Below are 27,068 nucleotides of genomic sequence, written 5' to 3' on the forward strand. Positions count from 1 at the left end.
CCAGAGGAGGAAAAAAGTAGAAATATTTTACTTTTTTTTCATTCAGTTAAACTAAATAAAAACCAGAAGAAGCGCGAGGATCCTATACCACACAGTTCTCACTTATAACCAGTGGGGAAACATGTAAAACCCTGGACCAAATCCTGCAGTCCTTACTCAGGCAGAACACCTGTTGAACCCATGGGAACATCTGCGTAAAGACTGAGGGTGAAGCCTTAGCCCCATTGAAATCAATGCCAGTTTGCCATTAACTTTAATGGGGCCAGGATTCTGAGCAAGGATATCAAGATTTGCCCGCTGGCATTAAAAAAAAAAAAACACACACAAAACTGGACAAACCAGAAACAAACACAAAAGCTTTGAAGTGGTGCAAAGTTCTATTAAAAAAGACCTGGGATTCATTTATTAATCTAGGGAGAGGAGCAACCATTTTTATGAATAAGGTAAATATTCAGTCACAGGTTCTGTTCTTAGTTTAATATCTGATGCATCCTGTGTCCACAGACTATATCCTTCCCTTGCAGGGGGATAGTTCAATCTTCTAACTGATACCATCATTAACTATATGAGTTGAGATAGGATACCGTACATTAAAGCCTACATTTTCTAAAGCAACTAGTGATTTTTGAATACCTCAAGTTTTGGGTGCCCAATTTTAGAGCCTGATTTTCAGAAAGTTTTCAGCTCACTGAAAATCAGGCCCCTATAAGGTATATCAAGTTGAGGAGAAGTTGAGGCACCACCCAAATTCACTAGTCACAGTAGAAAATTTAGGCTTAAATATACATTTGTCTTTGGGCAAAACTTCTAAACTATGGAGAACATGTATTCCCAGGAGTTCAGGGGAAAGGAAGAAAGAGAAGGGGAAATTAGCATTTTTTTTGTACATTATATTTTTATCTCTATTCTTTCTATAATTAATTTTGTTCTTATTTATAGTACTCGGAGGAACTTGCACTGGTAAAAAGCTATTCTTGCTCTGAAGATTTTGTAACAGTCATCAAAATGTGGAATGCTGTGGCTAAAATCCTATTAAGGACTAAAGTCCACCAAGACTATTCATGCACTCTACTGCTAGTGCAAAAGGGCAGGAGTATTCTTACAAGACCGCCTTCCTCTAGGAATTGTTGGCAACATACAGCTGGAGCAGTTCAGCCTTTCAACGTGAGTACGAGTATCCAGAAAGTGGAAGCTTTGGACGTGAATAATTTTGTCCGTATTCACTGGGAAGATGGGAGTAAGAGCCTTTACCCTGCTGTATGGCTAAGAGACAACTGCCAGTGCCCTGACTGCTTCCTGCATTCTGCTAAAGCACGCAAACTGCTTTTGGAAGACCTGGATGTTAACATTGGGGTGAAGGAGGTCACTTTGACAGATAGACAAAAGGTATTTTTTAAAAGAAATTTTGCTTTCATGTGACATTTGTGTAATAATTCTTGCTAATCTGTTCATTAGCAACCCGAATAGAGAGAATAATACTGCAGCTTGAATATCAGGATATGCCGTAATCATGGATCCACAAATCATATTGTGTATTTGCAGGATTTCTAGGTATAACTGTCACTTGAGAAATCCAAATCCTTTCATTTTATGTCATTCTTACGGTAAAATTAAGTATAGGAACCCCCAAAATATTCTTATTTATTTTTTTTCTTAATTAACTTTAGATAGATAAAACATTTTTACAGTAGCCTTCACTTCTTAATCTCTAGGAGCTGGTGTGAAGATAAAATTGCAGACTCTTAATACCTCAGTCTTTCACTCCCTCAAACTTCTCTCCCCCTGTGTGTCTATCTCCATACCCTAGAGCCCCCCTTTTCCACTGTGGCTACTTTATGGAGGAAGGATAGTATGATTTCCCCATAAAGAAAGTGTCTGTCTCGTAGCTGGTACACTGTCTTTCTTCCTGCAGGAGACTTCTGCTTGTGTTGTCACAGTAAAGCATGGAGTCCTTAAAGGCCAGGGCAGGGAAAGGCCAGGTGGTGGAATCTCCTTCCTTAAAGATTTTTAAGGTCAGGCTTAACGAAGCCCTGGCTGGGATGATTTAGTTGGGGATTGGTCCTGCTTTGAGCAGGGGGTTGGACTAGATGACCTCCTGAGGTCCCTTCCAACCCTGATATTCTATGATTCTATGAAATTCTTTACCTGATCTAATAAATAGTTTCTAATTCATTTTTAAAAGAGTATTTTAAAAATGTATTTGACCTGACATTTACAAATGTATACAGCAGGGGTTGGAAACCTTTCAGAAGTGGTGTGCTGAGTCTTCATTTATTCCCTCTAATTTAAGGTTTCACATGCCAGTAATACATTTTAACGTTTTTAGAAGGTCTCTTTCTATAAGTCTATAATATATAACTAACTATCGTTGTATGTAAAGTAAATACGGTTTTTAAAATGTTTAAGCAGCTTCATTTAAAATTAAATTAAAATGCAGAGCCCCCCGGACCGGTGGTCAGGACCCGGGCAGTGTGAGTGCCACTGAAACCTGCGTGCTGCAGGTTGCCTACCTCTGGTATAAAGTAAAATTTGGGGACCGAACCCTCCTTTGGATCAGATCTGCCCTCAGTCTCCACTGTGGAATCCCAGTGAAATCAATGAGGTTGCATGGGTGTAACTAAGGGCAGGACTTGACCCTTTATCTTCTTGCCTGGCAAATTGCAAAGGTTATAAAACAGATATGCAAACTCCATTCCCTTTATTTATTTTATCATTAATAATACTCCTTAGCACTGGTATCTTCAACATGCTTTACAAACGTTGGAGGGAAATAAGGATTGTTATCCCCATTTTGCAGTTGATGAAGCTCCGATGCAGAGTTGATGTGATTTGCTCAAGGCCACACAGTGAGTGGGTGGCAGAGCCAGGATTAATACTGAGGAGTTCCTGGCTTCCAGTCCCATACTCTGTCCATTAGCATGCATTGTCGCTCTGAATTGTCTGACTACAAGGTAAACGCCTAATTGTAAACTCTTTAGAGAAGAGCTTGTGTCTACCTCTGTACAGCACCTAGCACAGGGGGACACTAATTCATAACTAACAGAAATAGCTTTTAAAGGTATTCCTTTCCACTCCTCTCTTGTCTGTCTCCTTCAGTCCTTCCAAGTGGTCATCCCCTTCACTCACAAACTATTGTCACTTCCTCCACCCTTTTCCTCCTTGTCACTCCCTGCAATGAAGTGCTGCCCTCCATGATCTATTCATGACCCGCTTTCCCTTACTGGGACCCATACAGAACATACCACTGCTAAGTGCAGCAGGGATAAAGAATTGAAAGCATCCAGCACCAGTCAGCAAGTCCTGTCACTTCTTCATTGTGAAACTGACCTCTTGTAAAAGGAGGGAATGTAGGTAAAGCTTAAATGGACTTTTGAAAGTGTTTGCAGTTATATTAATAAGGAGAGGTTGCCCACAAGAGACATTTAATTGCAAAGTAGCAAGTAATATATTTCAATTACATTTCTAGTAAGGAGATTGAATTTTGCTGGTCCCTTGGGTAGTTGTTTCAGGCGGGCAGATTTCATTGAATCTCTCACTGTTAATTATCTTTTTTTATTTTATGATATAAGGTGTATATTACATGGCCAGACAAACACACCAGTGAATTTGAGGCTGAATGGCTGAAGAAAAGGTGCTTTTCTGAACAAGCCAGAGCAGAAATGCAAGAAGAATTATTTTTATCAGGTAGGTACTAAAACCTAATGTGTTATGCATTTCTTAAAGCTATATAGACTATCACATATCTAAAGGTCCACAGGACAGCATATCTATATAAAGCCCTTGTTTTATTTTATGAAGTTTTGGACAGAATTTTAAAGGCATTGTAGCTGAAATGAAAAGGGCTCTTTTATTTTTCTTGTCTCTGTTAATAAGTAGCTGAGTGACACACCAAAGATCCTGTGCTAAAGTTTAAGTTTCCTTTACATCATGATATCTAGAGTTTTATTGTCATTTTCCAATAATGCGGTGGTTATGTTCTCTAGAAAATGAATTAACTTGTACACCATGCTATATAATGCTATTCACATTTCTGTTGACAAAACATGATATTGGTGCACAAACAGGGAGCACTGTTAAAAACCTGGCTCTTACTCTTGAGTGACCCACCATCACCAACCTCAGACCACTAGGTTTGCTGCAGTGCGTGGATGGATACAGCTTTAGCCCCTCTCTCCTTGCTTGCTCTAATATTGTGAGCAGGTAAAGTACTGAAGCTGGCAAGATTTCTGCTCTCATCCTTGACAGGGTCTCTTCACGTTAGTTCTGCTCTGCAAGAAAAGTGATTCATTCTGGATTAAGGGTTAAGATTTTATCTGTTAAAACAGGAATTCAATTTTTATGAAAAGTGACTAGAGATGGGCTGCAAAAATCCCATCTGAAATATGAATTTCCCAAAAGTTCAGAAGTGTGCAGGTCTGGAGTTTGGGTCAGGCTCATTTTTAAGCACAACAAAAGGACAGATGCTGGAAGTTGGTAAATAATCATGGGGGAGGCACAGCAGGAGGTAGTTACTTTTGCTTTATATTTAACTTTTTATTTTAGGTGAAAAAAGAAAATTCCAAGACACATGGGGCTTGAAGCTCTCCTGTGTCTGGGCTATGCTCAGTACAGAAGGGGGATGAGTATCAGGGAACCAGTTACAGCTTTATTCGTAGCTGGCATGAGTTAGAGCGTCCTAATGGAGTTCTGCTCCCTCCCTTCAACCTTCCCTGCCCCTGCCATGGCTCCGATAATGGGATCAGTTGGAGCATCTGATGCAGGAGCCAGCTCTGCCAGCTGTACACCAGCTGACTCCCCCCTTGCCCCCCCCCCCAACAATGGGACTCTCAGCTGGCCAGGTATGGCCAGAATCCAGCTCATTGCACCTCCTGAATGGCACAACAAGGCATCTGGTTTAGAATTGAGATCCTGGCACCTGGTGCAAAGTTACACAGAAACAACCAGTCAATACAGGTAAGGTATTGTTTGCAATCATGTAACAACAAAAATTGTTGCAAGCAGGTGGCAGAGTCTGGGAAGACAGAATACTTCATTTGGTTCAGTGGTTCTCAACCCGCAGCCCATGGGCCACTTGTGGTCCAATCAGCACACAGCTGCAGCCCATGTGATATCCTTAGGCCATACAGTAGTATATAGTGTGGATGCAACCCACATAACACAAAGAGAGCTGCATATGCGGCCCACAATGATAAATAGGTTGAGAACCACTGATTTGATTAGTAAGTTTTGTCACGTGGCAGGATATTCTGTGGTTGTCTGCCTGTTTGTCTGTTCAATAGTATGGGTTTTATTCATAATAAAATAAACATACATTCTGGGCCAGATTCACCTCCAGTAGCTCCAGGGAAGTTTGCAAATGATAATTTCTTGCTCCAAAATCTCAGGCATACTGTAATATTGCACCTTGGCATGGTCTGAGTTTTTGTTGGCTTTATTTTTAATTATCAGTTCAAAGGTATACTGCTGATCTCGGAGCATTTTGTGAAGTCTTCAAATGATATCGTCCCCAAACTCTCACAATGCAGTGTTTAAATCAATTTATACCCTCAATAATTCCGTACATTAACTACTCAGGAGAAATTGAATATAATTTATGCTCATGCTTAGCAGTTTCTTATCTCTTTCTCAAAACCCCTTGTTCTTTTTTACAGTATCTGACACTAGCTCAAATAGCCTTGAAACATTTGTTCCCTTAAGAGATAGAGGCTTCCCTGGGTTCCCCTCTTACCGCCTGATTCAAAGCCTATTGAAGTTAATGGGAGTCTTTCCATTCACTTAAGGGAACTTTGGATCAGGCCGTTGAAACTTTCAAAATGAGAACATTTATTGTCTAAAGTTAGTCTCCTGTCTTTCCATAGAAAACAACTCTAGTTTCTCTTCTTTTTCTGAGGGGTCGAGGGGAGGTGGCTTGAGTGTCTCCCTGGGATCCACATGTAGAAAGGACCCATATTTGTTGGGTGTACCCATCCGATGAGGAAGTGTTGGCAGCCATCTCTGTGGCACTTTTTCCCCTGCAAAGGGAAGGAGCTGAGCTGGTTGGGTTGTGGGTAAGGACTGGGCAATCAGACTTTAATAACTAAGGAAGGGGATACTTTGTTATTTGGTCAATAATTTTCAGAAACTTGGTTTTCCATGATACAGATGAGGCAATATGTTTATATATGTTATACTAAATAATATAAATTGCCTGTTGTAATACAGCAATGAGATTGATAATTGAGGTGGCTTTATGTTCTTGTGTGTCTTTCTGCTCTTCACCACGTTCCAGAAAAATAAATGGTTGGATACAGTGAACAGCTTCTTTTAATTTTCCTCAGATTTCATTTGCAAATGGAAGCTTTCATTATGTAAATTGAGTGTTTGTTTTCTAGACTCACATGGCCTGATTCTCCTCTTACACTGGTATAAATCAGGAGTAACTCTCTTGAAGTCATTTACTCTGGTGCAAAACACATGTAAATTAAGATGAGAATCAGATTCCAGTGGTATGATGTTACCAGTTTCTCATACCAAGCCAATAATCTTTCAGAACAATTGTAATAGCTAATCTAATCCCTAACCCTCATGCCTTAGGTTAGCGGTTAACCTCTACTGTTGATATTGTCACAGTTGTGGCATTTCTTTTACAAGTAGTTATTTGCTTTTGGTATTGGGTAATTTCTCTTTTTTATGATAGCTGTTGGTAAAGAACAACATTTCTGGTTTCAAAAACTAGGTGTCAAAAGTAAGTCAAAATCATAGAGAGGAGGAACAAACACATCTGATTTATTGAATGCTTCCTGTGCTGTCCCCATGTGTGCGCCATGCCCCATGTGAACCAGGTACTGGAGGGATCTTGCCTTTCTGGGAGTTCCTGAGCATCACTTCTGGGGAAGCCTTGCCCCTTTGGGTGGGAAGCTTGGAACAGACATGGTGAAAGCAGGCACAGAGAACACTTTGCTGAGACTGGGTGAGAAGCTGAGAACAGGTAGGACTGACATGTAAGAAACTCTTCAACACTGGGGATGGGGAGAGAACACCCACTGGCATGAATGGAGCAGTTCACAGGTCTCAGAGCTATTGTTTCAGGATGTATTCATCTCCATGGGGTGTTCTCTTTCAGCTGAGAACATTTCATTGGAATGAATGGGCCACTTAACACCTCTCTGAGCTTGCAACTTTGAAGTCTGAAATCCACCCTGGGCAAAAATCTAAAAATGAACTGTAAACATGTGGGAAAAATCTGGTTCTGTCCAGGGGTGTATGTGGGGTGTGTTTGTGAAATGTAATCAGAGTACAGCAGAATATTCACAAAGTGCTGAAACTGTTTTTGAAAAGTATCAGAGGGGTAGCTGTGTAAGTCTGTAGCCACAAAAACAATAAGGAGTTCAGTGGGGTGTTTTATCCACGAAAGCTTATGCCCGAATAAATCTGTTAGTCTTTAAGGTGCCACCAGACTCCTCATTGTTTTTGAAAAGGAAATAAATTACACTAGGAGAGGAGAGGTATTAGGGATGCAAGAGTAGGTGGTATTGGGGAAGAGGACTTTGGGTCTGCAGCAATAGAAAAGAGTATTATGGGGAGGGGGGATAAACGGGAATGGTTGGTAGGGGATGGAAGAGGAGTTTGGGAGGCTCAGGCAAGGGGGAGAGGGTAGGGCTTAGAAGAAGTGGAGGGAAGAGGATAGGCAGGGTTGGAATATGAGGAATAGCAGAGGAATTTGAGGGTTAAGGGGTGGTGGGGCCTGTCAGCCCTGAATTCACCCCTTGTGTGTGAGAGCTGGGATCTGGGGGGAGAACCCTACCCCTTTGCAGGGATCTGAGCCACTCTCCCTGCCCACTGTGTGTTCTGGGATCTGAAGTGGGGGGGACTGAAGTAACACAAATTTAAGCATCTGAAATCCAGAGAATAAATAGTTAAGATACACAATGCCCCTCTGTGGGGTGGCCAGAGTGTATGGGGGAGAGGCCCAGTTTGAGAAGGGGTGGATTGGATTGGGTAGTAAGGTTGCCAACTTTCTGATTACAGAAAACTGAACACCCTTGCCCTGCCCCCTTCCCCACCCCTTTCCAGAGGCCCCACCCCTGATCTGCCCCTTCTCTGAGGCCTCGCCCCCCACTCACTCCATCCCCCCTCCCTCCGGGATGAGGGGTTTGGGATGTGGGAGGGGACTCAGGGCTGGGGCAGAGGATTGAGGTGCGGGGGGGAGTGAGGGCTCCAGCTGGGGTTGTGGGCTCTGGGATGGGGCTGGGGATGAGGGGTTTGGGGGTGCGGGAGGGGGCTCTGGCTGGGGCCAAGGGGTTCAGAGTGCAGGAGAGGCTCAGGGCTGGGGTTGGGATGTAGGAGGGGGTATGGGCTCTGGGCTGGGGGTGTGGGCTTTGGGGTGGGGCCAGAAATGAGGGGTTCAGGGTGTGGAAGGGGGCTCCGGGCTGGGGCAGGAGGGTTCACAGTGTGGAAGGGGGCTCCGGGCTGGGGCAGGGTTTTGGGGTGCGGGAGGGAGTGTGGGGTGCAAGCTCCGGGAGGGAGTTCGGGTGAGGGAGGGGGCTCATGGCTGGGGTAGAGGGTCAGGGTGCGGACTCTGGGTGGCACTTACCTCAGGCGGCTCCTAGGCAGCCAGCAGCTCCCTATGGCTCCCAGGCGTCTCTGTGCGCTGCCCTCGTCCACAGGTGCTGACCCTGCTGTGGCGGGTCCCAGCCAATTGGAGCTGCAGAGCCTAGGAGCCAGAGGGACATGCCACCGCTTCCGGGAACTGAGCAGAGCCAGGGCAGGGAGCCTGCCTTAGCCCTTGGCCTCCACTGCTCCGTGCCGCCAACCAGACTTTTTACGGCGGGATCTCCCAGGGGTCCCTTTTCGACTGGGCGTTCTGGTCGAAAACCTGATGCCTGGCAACCCCATTGGGTAGGCCTGAGGCAAAGCTGGGAAAGCCTGGCTCAAGCAGGGACAGGAGTCCCAGCTTGGGCATGGGTAGTGAAAGTGAGGGCCCTGCTTAGTGTGCAGCTCAAACTATATAATCAAGGTAGCATGCAGCCCTATAGTAAATTGCTGCCTCTGAAATCTGTACACAGCAGCAAGGTGCAACTTCTTAAATGTTAATGGCTTCTACAGTGCCAAGTAGTGGCTTAATGGGCTGGGAAGGGGAAGGAGAGCTGGAAATGTTGAGGCCGAGGGGGCTACATAGTGTGGTGAACAGTGGGGCACAGGGTGGAGAAGGAGAGAGATATACCAGTCTTCTCTCCCCCATTAAAGTTATTGTAACAACCATTTAGTAAAACTGTGAGTTTTGGAACATAGACCATGGATGAAATTTCTCTCACCAGCCCTGTTATTCACAACAAACATTTCAAAGCATGGCCATTATCAGAAAATGTGGAAATGGCAGAGGTGCTTAATGACTTCTTTGTTTCGGTTTTCACCAAGAAGGTTGGTGGCGATTGGACGTCTAACATTGTGAATGCCAGTGGAAATGAGGTAGGATCAGAGTCTAAAATAGGGAAAGAACAAGTCAAAAATTACTTAGACAAGTTAGATGTCCTCAAATCACCAGGGCCTGATGAAATGCATCCTAGAATACTCAAGGAGCTGACTGAGGAGGTATCTGAGCCATTAGCAATTATCCTTGAAAAGTCATGGAATACGGGAGACATTCCAGAAGACTGGAAAAGGGCAAATATAGTGCCCATCTATAAAGGGAAATAAGGACAACCCTGGGAATTACATACCAGTCAGCTTAACTTCTGTACCCAGAAAGATAATGGAGCAAATAATTAAGTAATCAATTTGCAAACACCTAGAAGATAATAAGGTGATAAATAACAGTGAGCATGGATTTGTCAAGAATAAATCGTGTCAAACCAACCTGATAGCTTTCTTTGATAGGATAACAAGCCTTGTGGATCGGGGGGAAGCAGTAGATGTGGTATATCTTGATTTTAGTAAGGCTTTTGATACTATCTCGCATGACCTTCTCATAAACAAACTAGGGAAATGCAACCTAGATGGAGCTACTACAAGGTGGGTGCATAACTGGTTGGAAAATTGTTCCCAGAGAGTACTTATCAGTGGTTCACAGTCGTGCTGGAAGGGCATAACGAGTGGGGTCCCTGAGGGATCAGTTCTGGGTCTGGGTCTGTTCAATATCTTCGTCAGTGATTTAGATAATGGCATAGAGAGTACACTTATAAAGTTTGCGGACGATACCAAGCTGGGAGGGGTTGCAAGTGCTTTGGAGAATAGGATTAAAATTCAAAATGATCTGGACAAACTGGAGAAATGGTCTGAAGTAAATAGGATGAAATTTAATAAGGACAAATGCAAAGTACTCCACTTAGGAAGGAACAATCAATTGCACACATACAAAATAGGAAATGACTGTCTAGGAAAGGGATCTGGGGGTCATAGTGGATCATAAGCTAAATATGAGTCAACAGTGTAACGCTGTTGCAAAAAAAGAAAACATCATTCTGGGATGTATTAGCAGGAGTATTGTAAGCAAGACACGAGAAGTAATTCTTCCGCTCTACTCCGCGCTGATTAGGCCTCAACTGGAGTATTCTGTTCAGTTTTGGGTGCCACATTTCAGGAAAAATGTGGACAAACTGGAGAAAGTCCAGAGAAGAGCAACAAAAATGATTAAAGCTCTAGAAAAAATGACCTATGAGGGAAGATTGAAAAAATTGGGTTTGTTTAGTCTGGAGAAGAGAAGACTGAGAGGGGACATGATAACAGTTTTCAAGTACATAAAAGGTTGTTACAAGGAGGAGGGAGAAAAATTGTTGTTCTTAACCTCTGAGGATAGGACAAGAAGCAATGTGTTTAAATTGCAGTAAGGCGGTTTAGGCTGGACATTAGGAAAAACTTCCTAACGGTCAGAATGGTTAAGCACTGGAATAAATTGCCTAGGGAGGTTGTGGAATCTCCATCATTGGGGATTTTTAAGAGCAGGTTGGACAAACACCTGTCAGGGATGGTTTAGATAATACTTAGTCCTGCCTTGAGTGCAGGGGACTGGACTAGATGACCTCTCGAGGTCTCTTCCAGTTCTATGATTCTATGATCTCCATTCACTATAGCAAAGTGTACAAGAGGGAGAGGAAAACTGAGGCATTACATAGTGACTGTGGTCTAGAGGTAAGACGACTGCACTGGGACTATTCCTAGCTCTGCCACCAGCTTGGTCGGTTACCTTGGGCAAGTCACTTCTTTCTGTGTCCCGTTATCCCCCTTATACAGATGGAAAACTTTGAGTTTTGCTGAACTTGACATGCTGGAAGGGTACAAGCGGCAACCTTAACTCTCCATTGGCAACCTTAACTCTCCATTAACTATGTTTTTTGTCATTTAAAATGTCAGTATGTCCGAGTCTCTCTCTCTCTCTCTCTCTCTCTAATCAAGGTTAAAAAGTTATTGTCTATTGGGGAAGAATTTTGTGACCACTTCACATAATGTCCTGGTTTTCTGTCTTTACTATGTTTTCACAAGGATTTCTCCTTTTGAAATTGCTATGTCACACTTGTCAGACTCACTATCCCCTCTTTTTTATTTATTATTTAGTAGCAATTACTGCATGTGACTAAAACAGAAAGAAAACCTGACTGACTACCATCCAGTTGTTCAAACCTAAAAGGCCCTAATTTTCCCATCTGTGCCTTGTGGGGGATGGGGAGGTATAAAAGGTGTCTAAGTTTTTTATTTTTTCTGCACAGTAAGTTCAATTAACTTTTATTCCAAAAACAAGCCACGTGAAGCAGGGGAGAGCACAGTCTCCCTTGCCTTGAAAAGATGGGTCTCTTTAAGGTTGCCAGTTAGAGCTCTCTGTAAAGCACCATGTACAGCTCTAGTGCTACATTACATACAAATGTTAAATAATATTAAGTGATATTTGTGATGGTGGACACCTGTCCATGAGAAACAGACCTGAGACCACCTGTACGTTTCCCACCAACCGCCAAACTGCCATCAGCTGGTAACTTCCTGTTACTACTGATGTACGCTGAATTTGGGTCTCTTGTACCTGCAGCTGAAACAGCTGGTTCCTGTCAGAGACAGGATATTGGACTAGAAGACAACTGATCAGTTCAGTTTGGCAATTCCTATATTCCAGTGAACTGACAACCTAGCAAAGGCTGGCTCTCTAGTTCCTTAATAAGCCCATAGCCCATGCAGTCCTCCAGGTTTTTTTAAGCACATAAGTCTGTTTTGTATCAGCCATACCATAATTGGGTTTGAAAGTCATGAATGAGCTCCATTGGACTTGCATTTCATTCCTTGTGAAATGCTCAGCTATTAAGTTTTCCTGTAAAGGTTTTGAAAAATAAACAGTTTTCAATGGAGCGATTTCAGCCATGAAAGTGAGGATGAAGACTGTCAAAGTGCTGATGGTTCATCTTTATTTCTTAACTGTTCAGCTTTTTATAACTTGTATCCTTGAATCCTGTCCTATGGTAGCAAAATGGCAATTATATTGACTATACTTAAATAGTGGAAAGAATGCGCAATGCTGACATGATAGAATAATGAATAATGTGAGTGGGACTGGGTACCACCAGGAAACATTGGCAAAGAACACAATCCCTGTTTAGAACAGCTTTTTAATAGATTCTCAAGCTGTAGATTTTCTTGGATAAAAGAAGAATAATGTTCCCTGTTGTTCCGCATATGGGAAAATAATATGTTTTGTGTGACATAGAATTTTACAATACATTTTATTATGCAGTCATTAAAAAAAATTAGATGGAAGAATTTAAGTATTTTAAAATCACACCTTCTTTTCGATTTTATAACTTGGAAAATGTACTTAAATCTAGATACCCCCACAATCTCTTCCAAAATGATAAGAGTTTGTAGAGCAACTAATTGGACTAAGTGTGAAGATATGGGCCCGTATTGCCCCCAGCTGTGAGAGCTGAGGCGGAAATCTCTGCAAAGATACCCTTGCATTTCTTCCTCTGTTGTTTGTCTCCCCCCTCCCCTGCCCCCCTTGGAACCACTCTACTTGCAATTCCTCTGGCTGTGCTGGTTCCTGGGACTTCAGAAGTAGCTGCAAGGGGCAGGAAAAGGGAGTTCTGCTGAAAAACCAGGTTGTACTTTCAGCTCCATGGGGCAAAAGAGGTGGAATGGTGGGTGTGTGTGTGTGTGTGTTCATCCCAGTTCACTCACTACTCCCCTCAGCCCGCCTATTCTCTGTCCCTCGCTCTGCATGGACTCAGACCATGGTCAAGGCACAGGGTTGGGGGGATCAATGCCTTCCAAGAGTGAGTGGGAAGACTCACATGCTGAAGGTCCACTCTGCTCAGGCATTAGGGTACACAGTCTAAGCCATAGCAGTGAATCAGTAGAGAAGCCTTTCACTTCTGTTAATGCAAATGTACTTAAACTAAAAGTGATGCACACTCATATCAGAAATATATACTGGAAACTATGGGTCTGATCCAAAGCACGTTGGAGTCAATGGAAAGACTCTTTTGATACCAGCAGAGTTGGATCAAGTCCTAAAAGATCTTTGTTAGAAAACAAAAACTAGCAAATCAAGCATAACAATTTTAAAAGCTGTAGGATATTCTATGTTAATACTGTGAACGACTATCAGTCCAATTTAATCTATGGTATTTGTAACGTGTTTATCATTACTTCTGTTATAACTAGTAGTCCAACTATAGAAAACATATAGGATTGTCAGCCAGTTTCTTCTTTTTTTAATGGTAAAAACAGCCTTCAACTAGTACTTAACTACACTGAGTTACTCCCAATTTTTGGATATGTTTATTACTGCAGATATTGTTTGCACTGTTGTTGTTGCCACCAAGTTGGTCCCAGGATATTAGAGAGACAAGGTAGGTGAGGTTAATATCTTTTATTGGACCTACTTCTGTTGGTGAAAGACAAGCTTTCAAGCTTTGTAAGATTGTCACATTCTGGGGTGCAATTCAGACCAGTGAGAGGTTGTGTCACTGGTTGTCTGGTAACACTGAGTGACTTAAAAATGCTCTGCTGTTGTAGCTCCTTGTGGATATGTCTACACAGCAAAGAAAAACCTGTGACTGGCCCATGCCGGCCGACTTGGGCTCGGGCTGTGGGGCTGTTGAATTGCTGTGCAGGCTTCCGGGCTTGGGCTAGTATCTGAGCTTTAGAACCCTGATGGGTGGGAAGTTCCCAGAGCTTGGGCTCCAGCCCAAGTCCAGAAGTTTACACAGCAATGAAACAGCTCCACAGCCCAAGCCTTGCGAGCCTGAGCCAGCAGGCATGGACCAGGTGTGGGTTTTTCTTTGCTTTGTAGACATACATATACCCTGTGTGGATGCTCCTAGCCAGCATACAAGCATGCACTTGTGTCTGTGTGTTGAGCAGCCCTGGTTCAGCAACTCTGACTTTAGAAGCCTGCTTGTTTCACCATGATCACACTCTGGTCTACACCAGCCTTGGTTACTACTAGCCAAGTGACCCCAACACACCCCCAGTCCCAAATTTCCCCCAAACTGCCTGCCCTGAAATGTCCAACTCTCTCCTGGAACATTCAGAGGAGCAATAAGGTCTGTTGTTCCTTTAAAGCAGGGGTCGGCAACGTTTGGCACGCGGCTCGCCAGGGTAAGCACCCTGGCGGGCCGGGCCAGTTTTATTTACCTGCTGACGCGGCAGGTTCGGCCGATCGCGGCCCCCACTGGCCGCGGTTCGCCGTCCTGGGCCAATGGGGTCGGCGGGAAGCGGCGCGGGCGAGCAATGTGCTGGCCGCGGCTTCCCGCCACCCCCATTGGCCCGGGACGGCGAACCGCGGCCAGTGGGGGCCGTGATCGGCCGAACCTGCTGCGTCAGCAGGTAAATAAAACTGGCCCGGCCCGCCAGGGTGCTTACCCTGGCGAGCCGCGTGCCAAACGTTGCCGACCCCTGCTTTAAAGAGACAAAAGCACAGCAGCTTGTTGCTTTAACTGGAGTTAATAATCACTTCAAGTCAAACACAGCCCTGGGTTAATTTAAAATAAAAGTAAACAAGTTTATTTAATCAAAAAGAGATTTTAAGTCAGTTCAAGTAAGGGATAAAGACAGAAATGGTTACAGCAAATAAAAGTGAAAAATGCTTTCTTAACAAAACTACAGTCTTGGTTCAAGGTAAGATTATTCCCACACTTCTTTCCAGCAAGATGGTCAGGATATCCCACAAAGTGCTCAGTTCCTTTGTCTTCTTAGGTTAAAAACCTGAAGAAGAACTCTGTGTAAGCTCAAAAGCTTGTCTCTTTCACCAACAGAAGTTGGAACAATAAAAGATATTACTTCACTCACCTTATCTAACTGCAGATGTCATTTTATGGTGGTAGTTGTTTTAAAGAACATTTTCCCCTTCTTTCTGTCCATGGAGATGATGCCTTTTTGATATTCAGAAAGCTTTATGCGGTATTATACAGACCATGATCTTGTCTTTAGAATCAGTATGAGAGTTTGTGACTCTTGTTTGATTTTCATAGCTTTACTTTGTCAGCATAGGTGTTGGAACTAGTTGGGAGGGGGTGCTGCCACACCCTCTGACTCGAAGTGGTTTCCATTATATGCAGGCTTAACAGTTTGGTTCAATGGCTCTCAGCACCCCCATTATAAAAATTGTTCCAGCACTTCTGTTTGGCAGATTTAAATATTAAATGCAAACAGCTATATTAATACAATGCTAAAGTTTCAAATTTAGGGCCTTACCCCTCAATGTCCCTCTCATTGATTAGCAGGATCCGGCTCCTAAATGTAAAGGTCCCAATTCAGCAGTATATTTAAACACTTAAGTGCATGCATTAAGGATGTGACTAGTTCCAAAGTTAAGCATGTGCACAAATGCTTTGCTAAATACAGATGAGATTTCTCATGTTTTTAAAACTAAGCACACGTTTAGGTGCTTTGCTAAGTTGGGACCAAAGTCAGCACAGAAATCCTTTCCAGTGTTGCCCACTCTGATTATTTTATCATGAGTTCCATGATATATGCTGTGGTTTTTTTTCTTAAAGCCCAGCTCCTTGTTCAAGTGATTATGTGAGAATTCCAACTTTAATTTAAAAAAAATGTTTTTGCCCTTGTGGTTGTGCAAAAGAGTTTGCAAACATGACCCTAGTGTATTCTAAAGACTCAGAAACCAGACAGCAAAAAAAGAAAACACCACATTTATTAATAAGCCATAAATTTTTGAGAGCTGATGGTTTTTGAATGCTTTGGGTTGACAATACTAAGCATATATGAAATGCACAGACACTCCTGTGCGTCTGAACTTCCATGGTTTCCTCTCACCTCTTCCCGAAGCACCTATTTGGGGGTTAGGTGGCATAGACCCCCACACTAGGGGAGAGTTTTACCTATGGGAACAAAAATGTGAGCCTGGTTATTGTGGACCCACAATTACAGGGCAAAAACAAAGGCTCTCTCAAAATCAGGCCATTTAGCGTACAGCTTGGATAATCAGTTTGGATTATATCTGCATAAAAATCTGATTAATTTTTGAATGCAAATATATATACATATGTATGATATGCGCACACACAGAGAAAGAGAGAAATTTATAGGTTTTCCTAAAACTGTTTGAAAAGTTAAATCTTTGATCTTAGACAAAGCATACAAGTGTTTCTACTGAAGAGGAGAGAATATTTGAAAAAGTCATAAACAAGTGATGCTAGGTGTATATCAGCAGTGAGTTTGCAGTCTACACATGACTAGACTCATAGACTTTAAGGCCAGAAGGAACCATCATGATTATCTAGTCAGACCCCCTGCACAATGTAGGCCACATAACCTAATTGACCCACTCCTGCAATAGTCTAACAACCTCTGGCTGAGTTACTGAAGTCCTCAAATCTTGAATTAAAGACTTCAGGTTACATAAAATCCACCGTTTACTCTAGTTCAAACCAGCAAGTGACTCGTACACCACGCTTCAGAGGAAGGCAAAAACAGAAAACAAAAAAACAAGGTCTCTGCCAAATATGGCAGTCAGTTAGACCCTGAGTATGTGGGCAAAACCCACCAGCAAGACACCTGGGAAAGAATTATCCATAGTAATTCAGAGCACTCCCCATCTAATGATCCATCTCCAGCCATTGGAGATATTTGCTAATAGCGGTCACAAATGGGCCGTATGCCATTGTAGGCAATCTCATCAGACTATCCCCTTATCAATCTCTGTCATAAACTTATCAAGCTCTTTCTTAAAACAAGTTAGGTTTTTGCCCCAACTACTCCCTTTGAAAAGGTGCTTCAGAACTTCACTCCTCTGATGGTTAGAAATCTTTGTCTAATCTTTCAAGCCTAAACTTATTGATGGCCAGTTCATATCCATTTATTCTTGTGCCAGCATTGACTTGTAACTTAAATAACTCCTCTCCTTCCCTGCTGTTCATCCCTCTGATGTATTCATAGAGAGCAATCGTATCTTCCCTCATCGTTTGTTTTGTTAGGCTAAACAAGCCAAGCTCATTAAGTCTCCTCTCGTAAGGTAGGTTCTCCATTCCTCTGATCATCCTTATAACACTTTCCTATTTCTGCTGGAAATATCTTGCCTGATGCTTATGAGGATTGCATTAACCTTTTTCATGGCTGCATCACATTGGCAGCAATCGACCAATACACCCAGGTCTTTCTCCTCCTCTGTCACTTTCAAGGGCTTCTAGCAAAAATTCTTATTAGTCCCTAAGTGCATGACCTTGTACTTTGCACTGTTACATTTCATCCCATTTCTGTTACTCCAATTTTCAAGGTCATCCAAATCTTGTACGATCCTCCTCTGTATTGGCAATACCTCCCAACTTAGTATCATCCACAGATTTTATTAGCCCACTCCCACTTTTTGTGCAAGCTCATTAATGAAAATGTTAAATAAGATTGGTCCCAAGACCAGTCTTTGAGGAATTCCACTAGTAACCTCACTCCAAAATCTGGCAGTTCACCTCTCAGCATGACCTGTTGTAATCTCCCCTTTAACCAGTTCCTTACCCACCTTTCAATTCTTGGAGTAATCCTCATCTTCTCCAATTTAATAATTTCACATGTGAAACTGTATCAGACACTTTACTGAAATCCAGGTAGATTAGATCTCCTGCATTTCTTTGTCTAGAAAATCAATTATCTTCTCAAAGAAGAAGATCAGGTTTGTCTGGCAAGATCTACTTTTTGTAAAAGGTATTGTTATATTTTATCCCATTTACCTCCAAGTTCTTAACTACTCTCTCTTTCAAAATTTGTTCTAAAATCTTGCATGCAGTTGAAGTCAAATAATGGGCCTGTAGTTTCTCAGATCAATTTTTTCCCTTTTCTTATATATAGTTACTATATTTGTAATTCTCCAGTCATTGAGTACGACTCTGAGTTTACAGATTCATGGAAAATCCTTGCTATTGGGCTTGCAATTTCATGTCCCAGTTCCTTTAATATTCTTGGAGATTATCCTGAGCCCCCGATTTGGTCCAATTAAGCTGTTTGAGTTTGGCTTTCACCTTGGATGTGGTAAGTTCAACTTCCATATCCTTGTTTTCATTAGGCCCCAAACTCCTCATTGCCTCAGTTTTTTTTAATAAGAGTGAAGTATTCATTTAGGTGTTGGGCCATACCTATATTATCTTTAATCTCCACTCCAGCCTCAGCGCTTAGCGGTCCCACTTCTTTCCTTATTTTCTTTTTATTTATATGGCTAACAAACCCTTTACAGTTGGTTTTAATTTCTTTTGCAAGATTCAACTCTGCTTGGCTTTGGGCAGTTCTCACTTTTTCCCGGTAAAGTTTCTGTTCTCCAAGAGGTAGCTTTTCTTGCTGATCCATCCCTTTTTTTTCCCATTCTGTGTAGGCTTTTTGCTTTCTCTTAATAACCTGTTTGAGATGCTTGTTCATCCAGTTTTGTCTGCAACACTTCCCTACGAATTTCTTTCCCTTGCTTGGGATGCAGGCTTCAGATTGTTTCTACAACTCTGACTTAAAGTGATTCTCAGCCTCCTCCACATTCAGATCCTTGAGTTCTTCAGTCCAGTCCACTTCCCTAACTAATTTCCTTAATTTTTTAAAGTTTGCCTTTTTGAAATCAGGGACCCTAATTGTACACCTGTGTTTGTTTATCCTTCCATTTATTTTAAACTGAATTAACTCATGATCATTCGAACCAAGGTTTTCCTCTACAACCAGTTCTTTTACGAAGTCCTCGCTACTTTCTCCCCCCAGATTCCCACCATGGCTACTGTCCATTCAGCTCCACTGGTGGAAGCAATGATGGGAACTCCACTGTAGACAAAGGGCTCTTAGCCACCAACATATTTACCACTGTGTCATCTACACCTGCTCTGAGCAAAGTCAGACAACATGATGGTAAAATACCAGTGGCCAAAGGAACCACCATTGGAGATGAGTCAGTTGTAGGAACACTGGGAAATTTTAAGGTAGAAAAGTTAGCGTAAAAGCAGCATAAGGGCTAAACCCTTGTCTGCATGGATGTGTTAGTGAGGGAATTGGGAATTACAGGCCTCTTTCCCCCTGCATCAGCAGGGCGGGATTCATAACATGCACTCGATAAGCTCTACTGGGTCAGCAGCATCTTTCAAAATAATAGCAATGGAATCGTGTCCTGGATGACAGGATCAGCGAATATGCTGGACAGTATTCCTGCCCCCCCCCCCTCCCTAGCATTGGCCAGGGCAGGAGTTACTGTGTTTGACACTGTCAGTAAAAGTCTTTTTTTTACACATATAGTAAATAAGCACTGAAAAATCAAAGTGTACTATTTCCAAGGATCAACAAGTAGTGCTTGGTTGAGAATAAGAGTGCTTTCCAGCTCTAGTAAAGGGTTTACAGTATCAGAGAGCATTACAGTTTTCTTGGAGTTAGGCACTTTCCACAGATTTCACCTAACTCCTGGAGGTATTGTGAAGGTCAATTCATTAAGGTCTGTTCAGCCCTTGGAAGATGTTGAGCCCTACATAAGTGCTAAGAAACAGAGATTGTATAGTGCTGGAAAGGGTAGATTTCCAGCTTCCCAGTAGGATACACAGCACTTGACATTTTTTGCATACAGAAGAACTCTTTCAGTTTATTTGTAAAAGTGCTTTAAATGTATTTGGTTTTTCTCTCCCTTTGAGCTCTGAACATTTGGACTCATGAAATCAGAATGTCCCCCTCCAGCAGTAGATCCCATGGAAGGGTCTACTGAGGAGAACAAATTTGCAAGGTTCCACTCCTGGAGTTTCCCCCACAGTTGTGGGGTGGAATTCACCCTGCAGAGTGAACTTGGGGAACCACAGAGGCCAGGCCTATGCACTCAGAGGCTCTGTGCATTTGCTGCAGCTTAGGAACCCATCATATTTGCTAGCAGGATCTCTCCCCGATAATTTTTGTACCCTGAGACCTTCCTTAAAAGAGAGTTGCCCATCATGTTGGAGGCTGCAAGGTAAGGGAATACATTTTCAGGCTGCCTCAAAGGGAAAGGGGAGCCAGGACAAACTTCCCTAGCTTGGAGCTAGGGTTAAAATCCAGACGTATCTTTTCTGACATTGGGAAGGACCGATGACCTATCAAATAGTCCTTGGAATGCTAATGTTCCTCAATATTTTATTTGGTATAAGATAGGTTCAGGAAGTTTTTATTAATGAGACCATAAAAAAGATTAAGAAGGAAAAGCATCTTACTTAAATATTCCATCATTTTTCACATAATTATACACTTGAACCGATGTATAAAACTTAAATTTGTCTTTTACAGGGCACTTTTGACAGGTCATTCAGTGCAGTCCAAAGATATTTTAATTTTGAGGCCAAGGCAACTTTTTTCTGGAGAAAAGGAAAACCTTTGCATTTTAATTACTTTTTTTTAGTTCTTCAAACTGGTGAAGGGACGTGTATTGAATTAAACACACTAGAGCAGTGAGTAGAAGGCACTGGAATGGCCTCACGAAGGAATTTAATGACGTGAGATTATATTTCTGCTCAAGGATTGCACTGTTTTTCATTTTGTGAATATTTTGAGATATTCAGCAAGTTGTCAGAGAAACTCATGGTTGCTTTGAAAAGAAAGGGTAGAATATAAAAGATGGTCTGTGTGGATGGCTTATATTAGGATGTGTGTGTTGTATTTCTTGGACTCTGTCTCTAATGTAGCTTAAGCCAGAGGAATCAGAAATGCTACTTGTGGTTGGAAATTTGCAAACCTTGCAAATGTTGAAAATTGTTGTAACTACACTCTGTAGTCCGGCAGCTCAGTGCAGCTTTTACTAACTGCATGGCAGTTTATATCTGCCACCAATATATACATATGACCAAAATTTTCAAACTTGGGTGCCTGACTTTAGCATGTTGGTTCTCTTTGCCAGCATTTTCTAGAGAACTAAAGGGAAACCTGTCTTTTTAAATCCACTTCCGCTCCAGATTGCCCCATGCAGCACAGGACAGGATTCCACCCACAGGTCTGATTCTGCAAGCTGCTCAGTGTCAGTACAGGAGCATGCACTTGTATAGCTCATCGCAAGCTTAGGGCCAAGGTTTGCAAAGGGCTTTTGGATCTGTGAGAAGGAGGATGCTAAATATATTTGTTGTTATAGTCATCCTTTGAAGGGAATAGGGAACAAAAAGTTGGGCTTTGCAAATGATGTAACTTGCGTTTTCAGCCACTGTGAGGTCTATTTTTTTATAGTTCAGGGGTGGCCAACCTGTGGCTCCGGAGCCATATGCAGCTCCTTGTATAGGCACTGACTCCAGGGCTGGAGCTACAGGCGCCAATTTTCCAATGTGTTGGGGGTGCTTACTGCTCAACCCCTGGCTCTGCCATAGGCCCTGCCGCCACTCCACCTCTTCCCACCCCCCCCCCTGAGCCTGCCATGCCCCCACTCCTCCTCCGCCCCCCCCCCCCAGCCTTCTGCATGCCACGAAACAGCTGATCGGGAGGTGTAGGGAGGGCTGCTGGTGGTGGCAGGCGCTGGGAGCGGGGAGAGGGGGAGCTGATGTGGGGGGCTGCTGATGTATTACTGTGGCTCTTTGGCAATGTACATTGGTAAATTCTGGCTCCTTCTCAGGCTCAGATTGGCCACCCCTGTTATAGTTTCATTAGATTCAGACAGATTAGCCCCAGGTTAGATAAAATGTTGAGTTAAAATATACACGAGTTAAACACAACTATTAGCCTATGAAACATTTTAAAACTTTTTATACTTTATTATATATATACTCTGATAAATAATCAGGTTCTGATTTAAATACATGGGGAAAAAAGGGAATCCGTTATTGCTGGAATTTCATGCTTAATTCTTACATGGGCTCCAATTCAGCAAAGCAATTAAAGCACACATTTAATATTAAAAGTGTGTAATTGCCATGGATGTTTAGATACTGGTACACTAAGGTTATGTGTACTGTAGCACTTTTGTCGGTATAACTTATGTCAGTCAGGGGTGTGAAAAAAAACTCCTGAGTGACATCAGTTACACCAACAGAAGTGCCAGTGTGGATAGTACTATGATGATGGAAGATGATGTCCCTCCAACGTAACTACCACCTCTCATTGGAAGTGGTTTAATTATGTCAACAGGAGAGCTCTCTCCCGTCACCATAGAGTGGCTACATGAGAGCTCTTACAGCAACACAGCTGCATCAGAACAGCAGTGCCCCTATAAGGTCTTCAGTATTTGAAAATTCATCATTCACCACCCCAAGTACCTGTAGTAACCATGCTATTTTCCTATTATTAGAAGATACCGTAGTACCACAATTACTGCATAATGACAAATGCTATTTTTTTTATGATGCCTCCAAGGAGCTAATAGAGGAGGTATCTGAGCCTCTAGCTATTATCTTTGGAAAATCATGGGAGACGGGAGAGATTCCAGAAGACTGGAAAAGAGCAAATATAGTGCCCATCTATAAAAAGGGAAATAAAAACAACCCAGGAAACTACAGACCAGTTAGTTTAACTTCTGTGCCAGGGAAGATAATGGAGCAAGTAATTAAGGAAATCATCTGCAAACATTTGGAAGGTGGTAAGGTGATAGGGAATAGCCAGCATGGATTTGTAAAGAACAAATCATGTCAAACCAATCTGATAACTTTCTTTGATAGGATAACGAGTCTTGTGGATAAGGGAGAAGCGGTGGATGTGGTATACCTAGACTTTAGTAAGGCATTTGATACGGTCTCGCATGATATTCTTATCGATAAACTAGGCAAATACAATTTAGATGGGGCTACAATAAGGTGGGTGCATACCTGGCTGGATAACCGTACTCAGAGAGTAGTTATTAATGGTTCCCAATCCTGCTGGAAAGGTATAACAAGTGGGGTTCTGCAGGGGTCTGTTTTGGGACCGGCTTTGTTCAATATCTTCATCAACGACTTAGATATTGGCATAGAAAGTACGCTTATTAAGTTTGCAGATGATACCAAACTGGGAGGGATTGCAACTGCTTTGGAGGACAGGGTCATAATTCAAAATGATCTGGACAAATTAGAGAAATGGTCTGAGGTAAACAGGATGAAGTTTAACAAAGACACATGCAAAGTGCTCCACTTAGGAAGGAAAAATCAGTTTCACACATACAGAATGGGAAGGACAGTATTCGGTCCTGCCATGAGGGCAGGGGACTGGACTCGATGACCTCTCAAGGTCCCTTCCAGTCCTAGAATCTATGAATCTACAACATAACATGTATGTTAAGATTATCCACTGGTTTGAAGACTCTATGGGCTGGTCTACACTAAACAGTTAGGATGTCTTAACCCTATTGCTCAGGGCTGTGAAAAATTTTATGCTGTGTGTGATGAAATTAAGCCAATTTATACCCCAGTGTAGGCAATACGAGAGACGGAAGAATTCTTCCGTCAATTTAGCTACTGCCTTTCAGAGATGTGGATTTACTACCATGATAGAAGAACCCCTTCTGTATTAAGCATCTATATACTACAGTGCAACAGCTGCAGCTGTGTTGCTGTAGCATTTCTAATGTAGATATACCTTTCATGATTAGGGTGACCAGATCGCAAGAATAAAATATCGGGACACATGTTGGGGACAACCACAGGCTCACAGCCCCGACCGGAGCCATGAGGGTGGGAGGCACACAGTCAGTATCGGGACAAATGGCGTCCTCATTGTACATCGGCCTGGACGCAGGACAAAGTTAAATATCGGAACATCTGGTCACCCTATTAATGATACTAAGGCATGGGAGTTAAGGTTAGAGATGTAGCCTTAGCTATGAATTTCCTAGTTTTTCTTTGTTAATGCTCTGCATTAGAAATAGAATTGTTTCCCATATGGAAAGGGGAGTGACCATCCCCCCCATCCATCCCCCCATTGAGAAGAGTGATGAAAGGAGCCCCATGGTTTAAGTATTTAAGATATCAAATTTCTCCACTGTTTTCTCGTTTTAATTTAATTATTCTTTAGTTAAAAACAGAACATTGAAGAAAGGAAGCAACAGTAAAATGCTGATGATCAAGATGGCATGGGCATCATCTTAGATTTGGCAGGGGTGTGTGCAAATCATCAGTCTAAAAGCAAACTGACAAGGCATTACAAATAAAACTGAAAAGAATGAGGAGGAATATAGTCTTGTATTTGGGGAGTGCATCTTACATCTGAAGAATGTCTGTCTTGTACAAGTGAAAAGAAGTTTCCCCTAAAGTCCATTTATGTACAGTATGGTCTTTCTGCAGATGTCCCCTGAAATAGAAAACACATGCTCAGTTGTCAGTATTAGTCACAGTCATTGCTTAAAAAACCAAGAGTTCAGATTAGAACATATGTCCTGGTTATTATGAAAATTAATGTGGAAAATATTTAGTACTAAAAAAACAATATGTGAACCTTCTAAGAACCAGGGGCCAGCTCCTTAGCTTGTATAAATTGTCATAGTGTCATCACCTTTGAAATCAATGGCACTATAACAAATTACACCAGCTGAAGATCTGCCCCTAGATTTGGTGATTAGGCATTGAAATATGCCAGGGGACGAAATCCTGACTGCCATTCTCTTGCAAATAGTCCCATTTACTTCAGTGAGACTACTTGTGTGAGTAAAATGAACAGAATATTGTCAAGCATATTTTTAAAAATATCTAATGTTCATTGGCTCTTTAATTATATAAATAATGACATTTTACTATTGTATTATATATAGGAAATAAATATTATTCCCAGTACCATCTTTTAACCATTTAGAATAATACAGAATCAGTTACAGCATTCATGATGTAAGAACTGCCATACTCAGCCAGGCCAATGGTCCATCTAGTGGTCAATAAGAGATACATCAGAGGAAGTTGCAAGGAAATCCCGTATTTGACAATTATATGATTCCAGATGATTCATGTGTTTAATAGGTTCTTCACCAGCCACTTGCAAGTTAGGTAGCTCATAAAACAAATTCATTTTTTCCCCCGAATAGCACATATATGATTCTCTGTTTCTACCTAGTACAGCATCTGTATTAACCACTGAGCATATGTAGGGTATGGAGATTTCCCTGCTCATATTATAATGTATTTTATTGCAAAAAGTAGACTGTGCACCAATAGTTTCTCTTCATTCTCTTTCCACAAACCATAGTTTAAGCTTGAGGTGTTCATTTCTGTATGGAGTGCATTACTAGGGCCTCAATTATGCAATCAGATGAACCATAACACTTGTATGGAGCCCCACCAACTTCAGTGCGGCTTGGCGTAGCTATCTGACAGATCCAGTCATGAGAGGAGATCTTTAACAGCAGTGTATAGTGATAGGAGACTGCCAAAGTTACTGCTCCTCATCAGATCTGTCTTCCCACCACAACACCTTTTTCTGGCCCCTTGTAGTAGTCTCGGCCGAGGTTCGGCCCTCAGCGGGGCTGTGGGGTATCCTACCGCCTTGCTCTGGTTTGCCGTCCGTCCTGGTCCCCCGGTAGTGTGGGACAGCAAACACACGGTTAGGGGCTCAGGCCCTTAGGCAGGGGCTGAGCCAATAGGTCAGAAAAAAGCCCCGGGCCCTCAATCAGGGCAGGGCAGTAACCACACAGTCTGGAACTCAGACCCTCCAGCAGGGGCTGAGCCAATAGTTCGGGAACCCAGGCCCTTAAGCAGGTCAGGGTCAGTGAGCAACAGGTCCCAGCCTCTCTAGGCCAGGGAAAAGGGGGAGTCTGCCACCCAAGGAGTGGGTGGCAGTGGGGACGCAGGCCCTTCCACTCCACTGCGTCCCAGCCCGGGGCCCTAGCAGCGGTGGAAACTCACTGCTGTCAGTGGGGATCCTGGCCGCAACACACTGACATCGGCTCTGGCAGTGCTGCAGCCAGACTGGGGTCGGCTGCCCCCGGGCTACTTCCACACTCCCCCTCGTAGGGTACCTGGGCCGGACTAGTGTCCTCGGGGCTCTCCACCAGCATCGGTTCCTCTGGGTACGTAGCGAAGGGTAAGCTCGGCTCCTCCTCAGGATAGCAGGAAAGGGGCAGGCTCGGCTCCTCCTCGGGGTAGCTGGAAAAGGGCAGGCTCGGCTCCTCCTCGGGGTAGCTGGACCGGGGCAGGCTTGGCCAGTCCTCCTCAGGGTACCGGGCGAGGGGTAGGCTCGGCAGGCCTGGTGAGTCAGCAGGCCGGTCGCGGCCTGCGGCTGTCTCCCAAGCGGGAGCTTGGCCACAGACGTCTGCTCTCTCCGCCGGCTTATCCTCCACTGAGCTCTGCAGGCGGGCTTTTATACTTCCGGGTTGGCGCCGTGACCTCTGAGAGGCGGGCGCCGGACCCGGTGGCTCCGCCCATGTTGGTAGTAGGGGAGGTTCGGCCCTCAGCGGGGCTGTGGGGTATCCCACCGCCTCGCTACACCCCTCTATTCCTATTCCCAGTTTCCTTCCCCAGCCGGTCACAGTGTCCCCTGCTAGCTCTTTGTCCGATTTCAGTGTCGTCATCCCTCAACTCTTAGTCCCCTCCAACCAACCATTTCTTCAATTCACTCCAACTCCAAGTACCAGTTTCTGCATGGAAAATTTCAACCCAAATGACTTACTGGGCAACCTTAATAACAATCTCCCCAAAAAACAGAACAAAACTATATCTATATGACAGAATAAGTAAAAGGGAGGAAGAAAAAACTATTTGCCACTTTCTAGAAAGGCAGATAGCTGCTGTGCACGTCAAATCTTGACCCCT

The 27,068-nt window shown here is 43.1% G+C and overlaps 1 protein-coding gene across 1 annotated transcript in view; it reads left to right on the top strand.

Moving 5' to 3' along the window:
• Positions 1-335: 335 nt before the first annotated feature.
• Positions 336-27,068, top strand: part of BBOX1 (gamma-butyrobetaine hydroxylase 1) — a 76,311-nt gene continuing 49,578 nt past the window's right edge. Inside the window, exons 1-3 of the mRNA XM_065404279.1 lie at positions 336-443; positions 940-1,386; positions 3,570-3,684. Of these exons, the coding sequence (XP_065260351.1) occupies positions 435-443; positions 940-1,386; positions 3,570-3,684 (571 nt within the window). The 5' untranslated portion in view covers positions 336-434. The remainder of the gene's footprint in view (positions 444-939; positions 1,387-3,569; positions 3,685-27,068) is intronic.

This window comes from Emys orbicularis, chromosome 4, assembly GCF_028017835.1.
Source record: "Emys orbicularis isolate rEmyOrb1 chromosome 4, rEmyOrb1.hap1, whole genome shotgun sequence".
Lineage (NCBI taxonomy): Eukaryota > Metazoa > Chordata > Testudines > Emydidae > Emys > Emys orbicularis.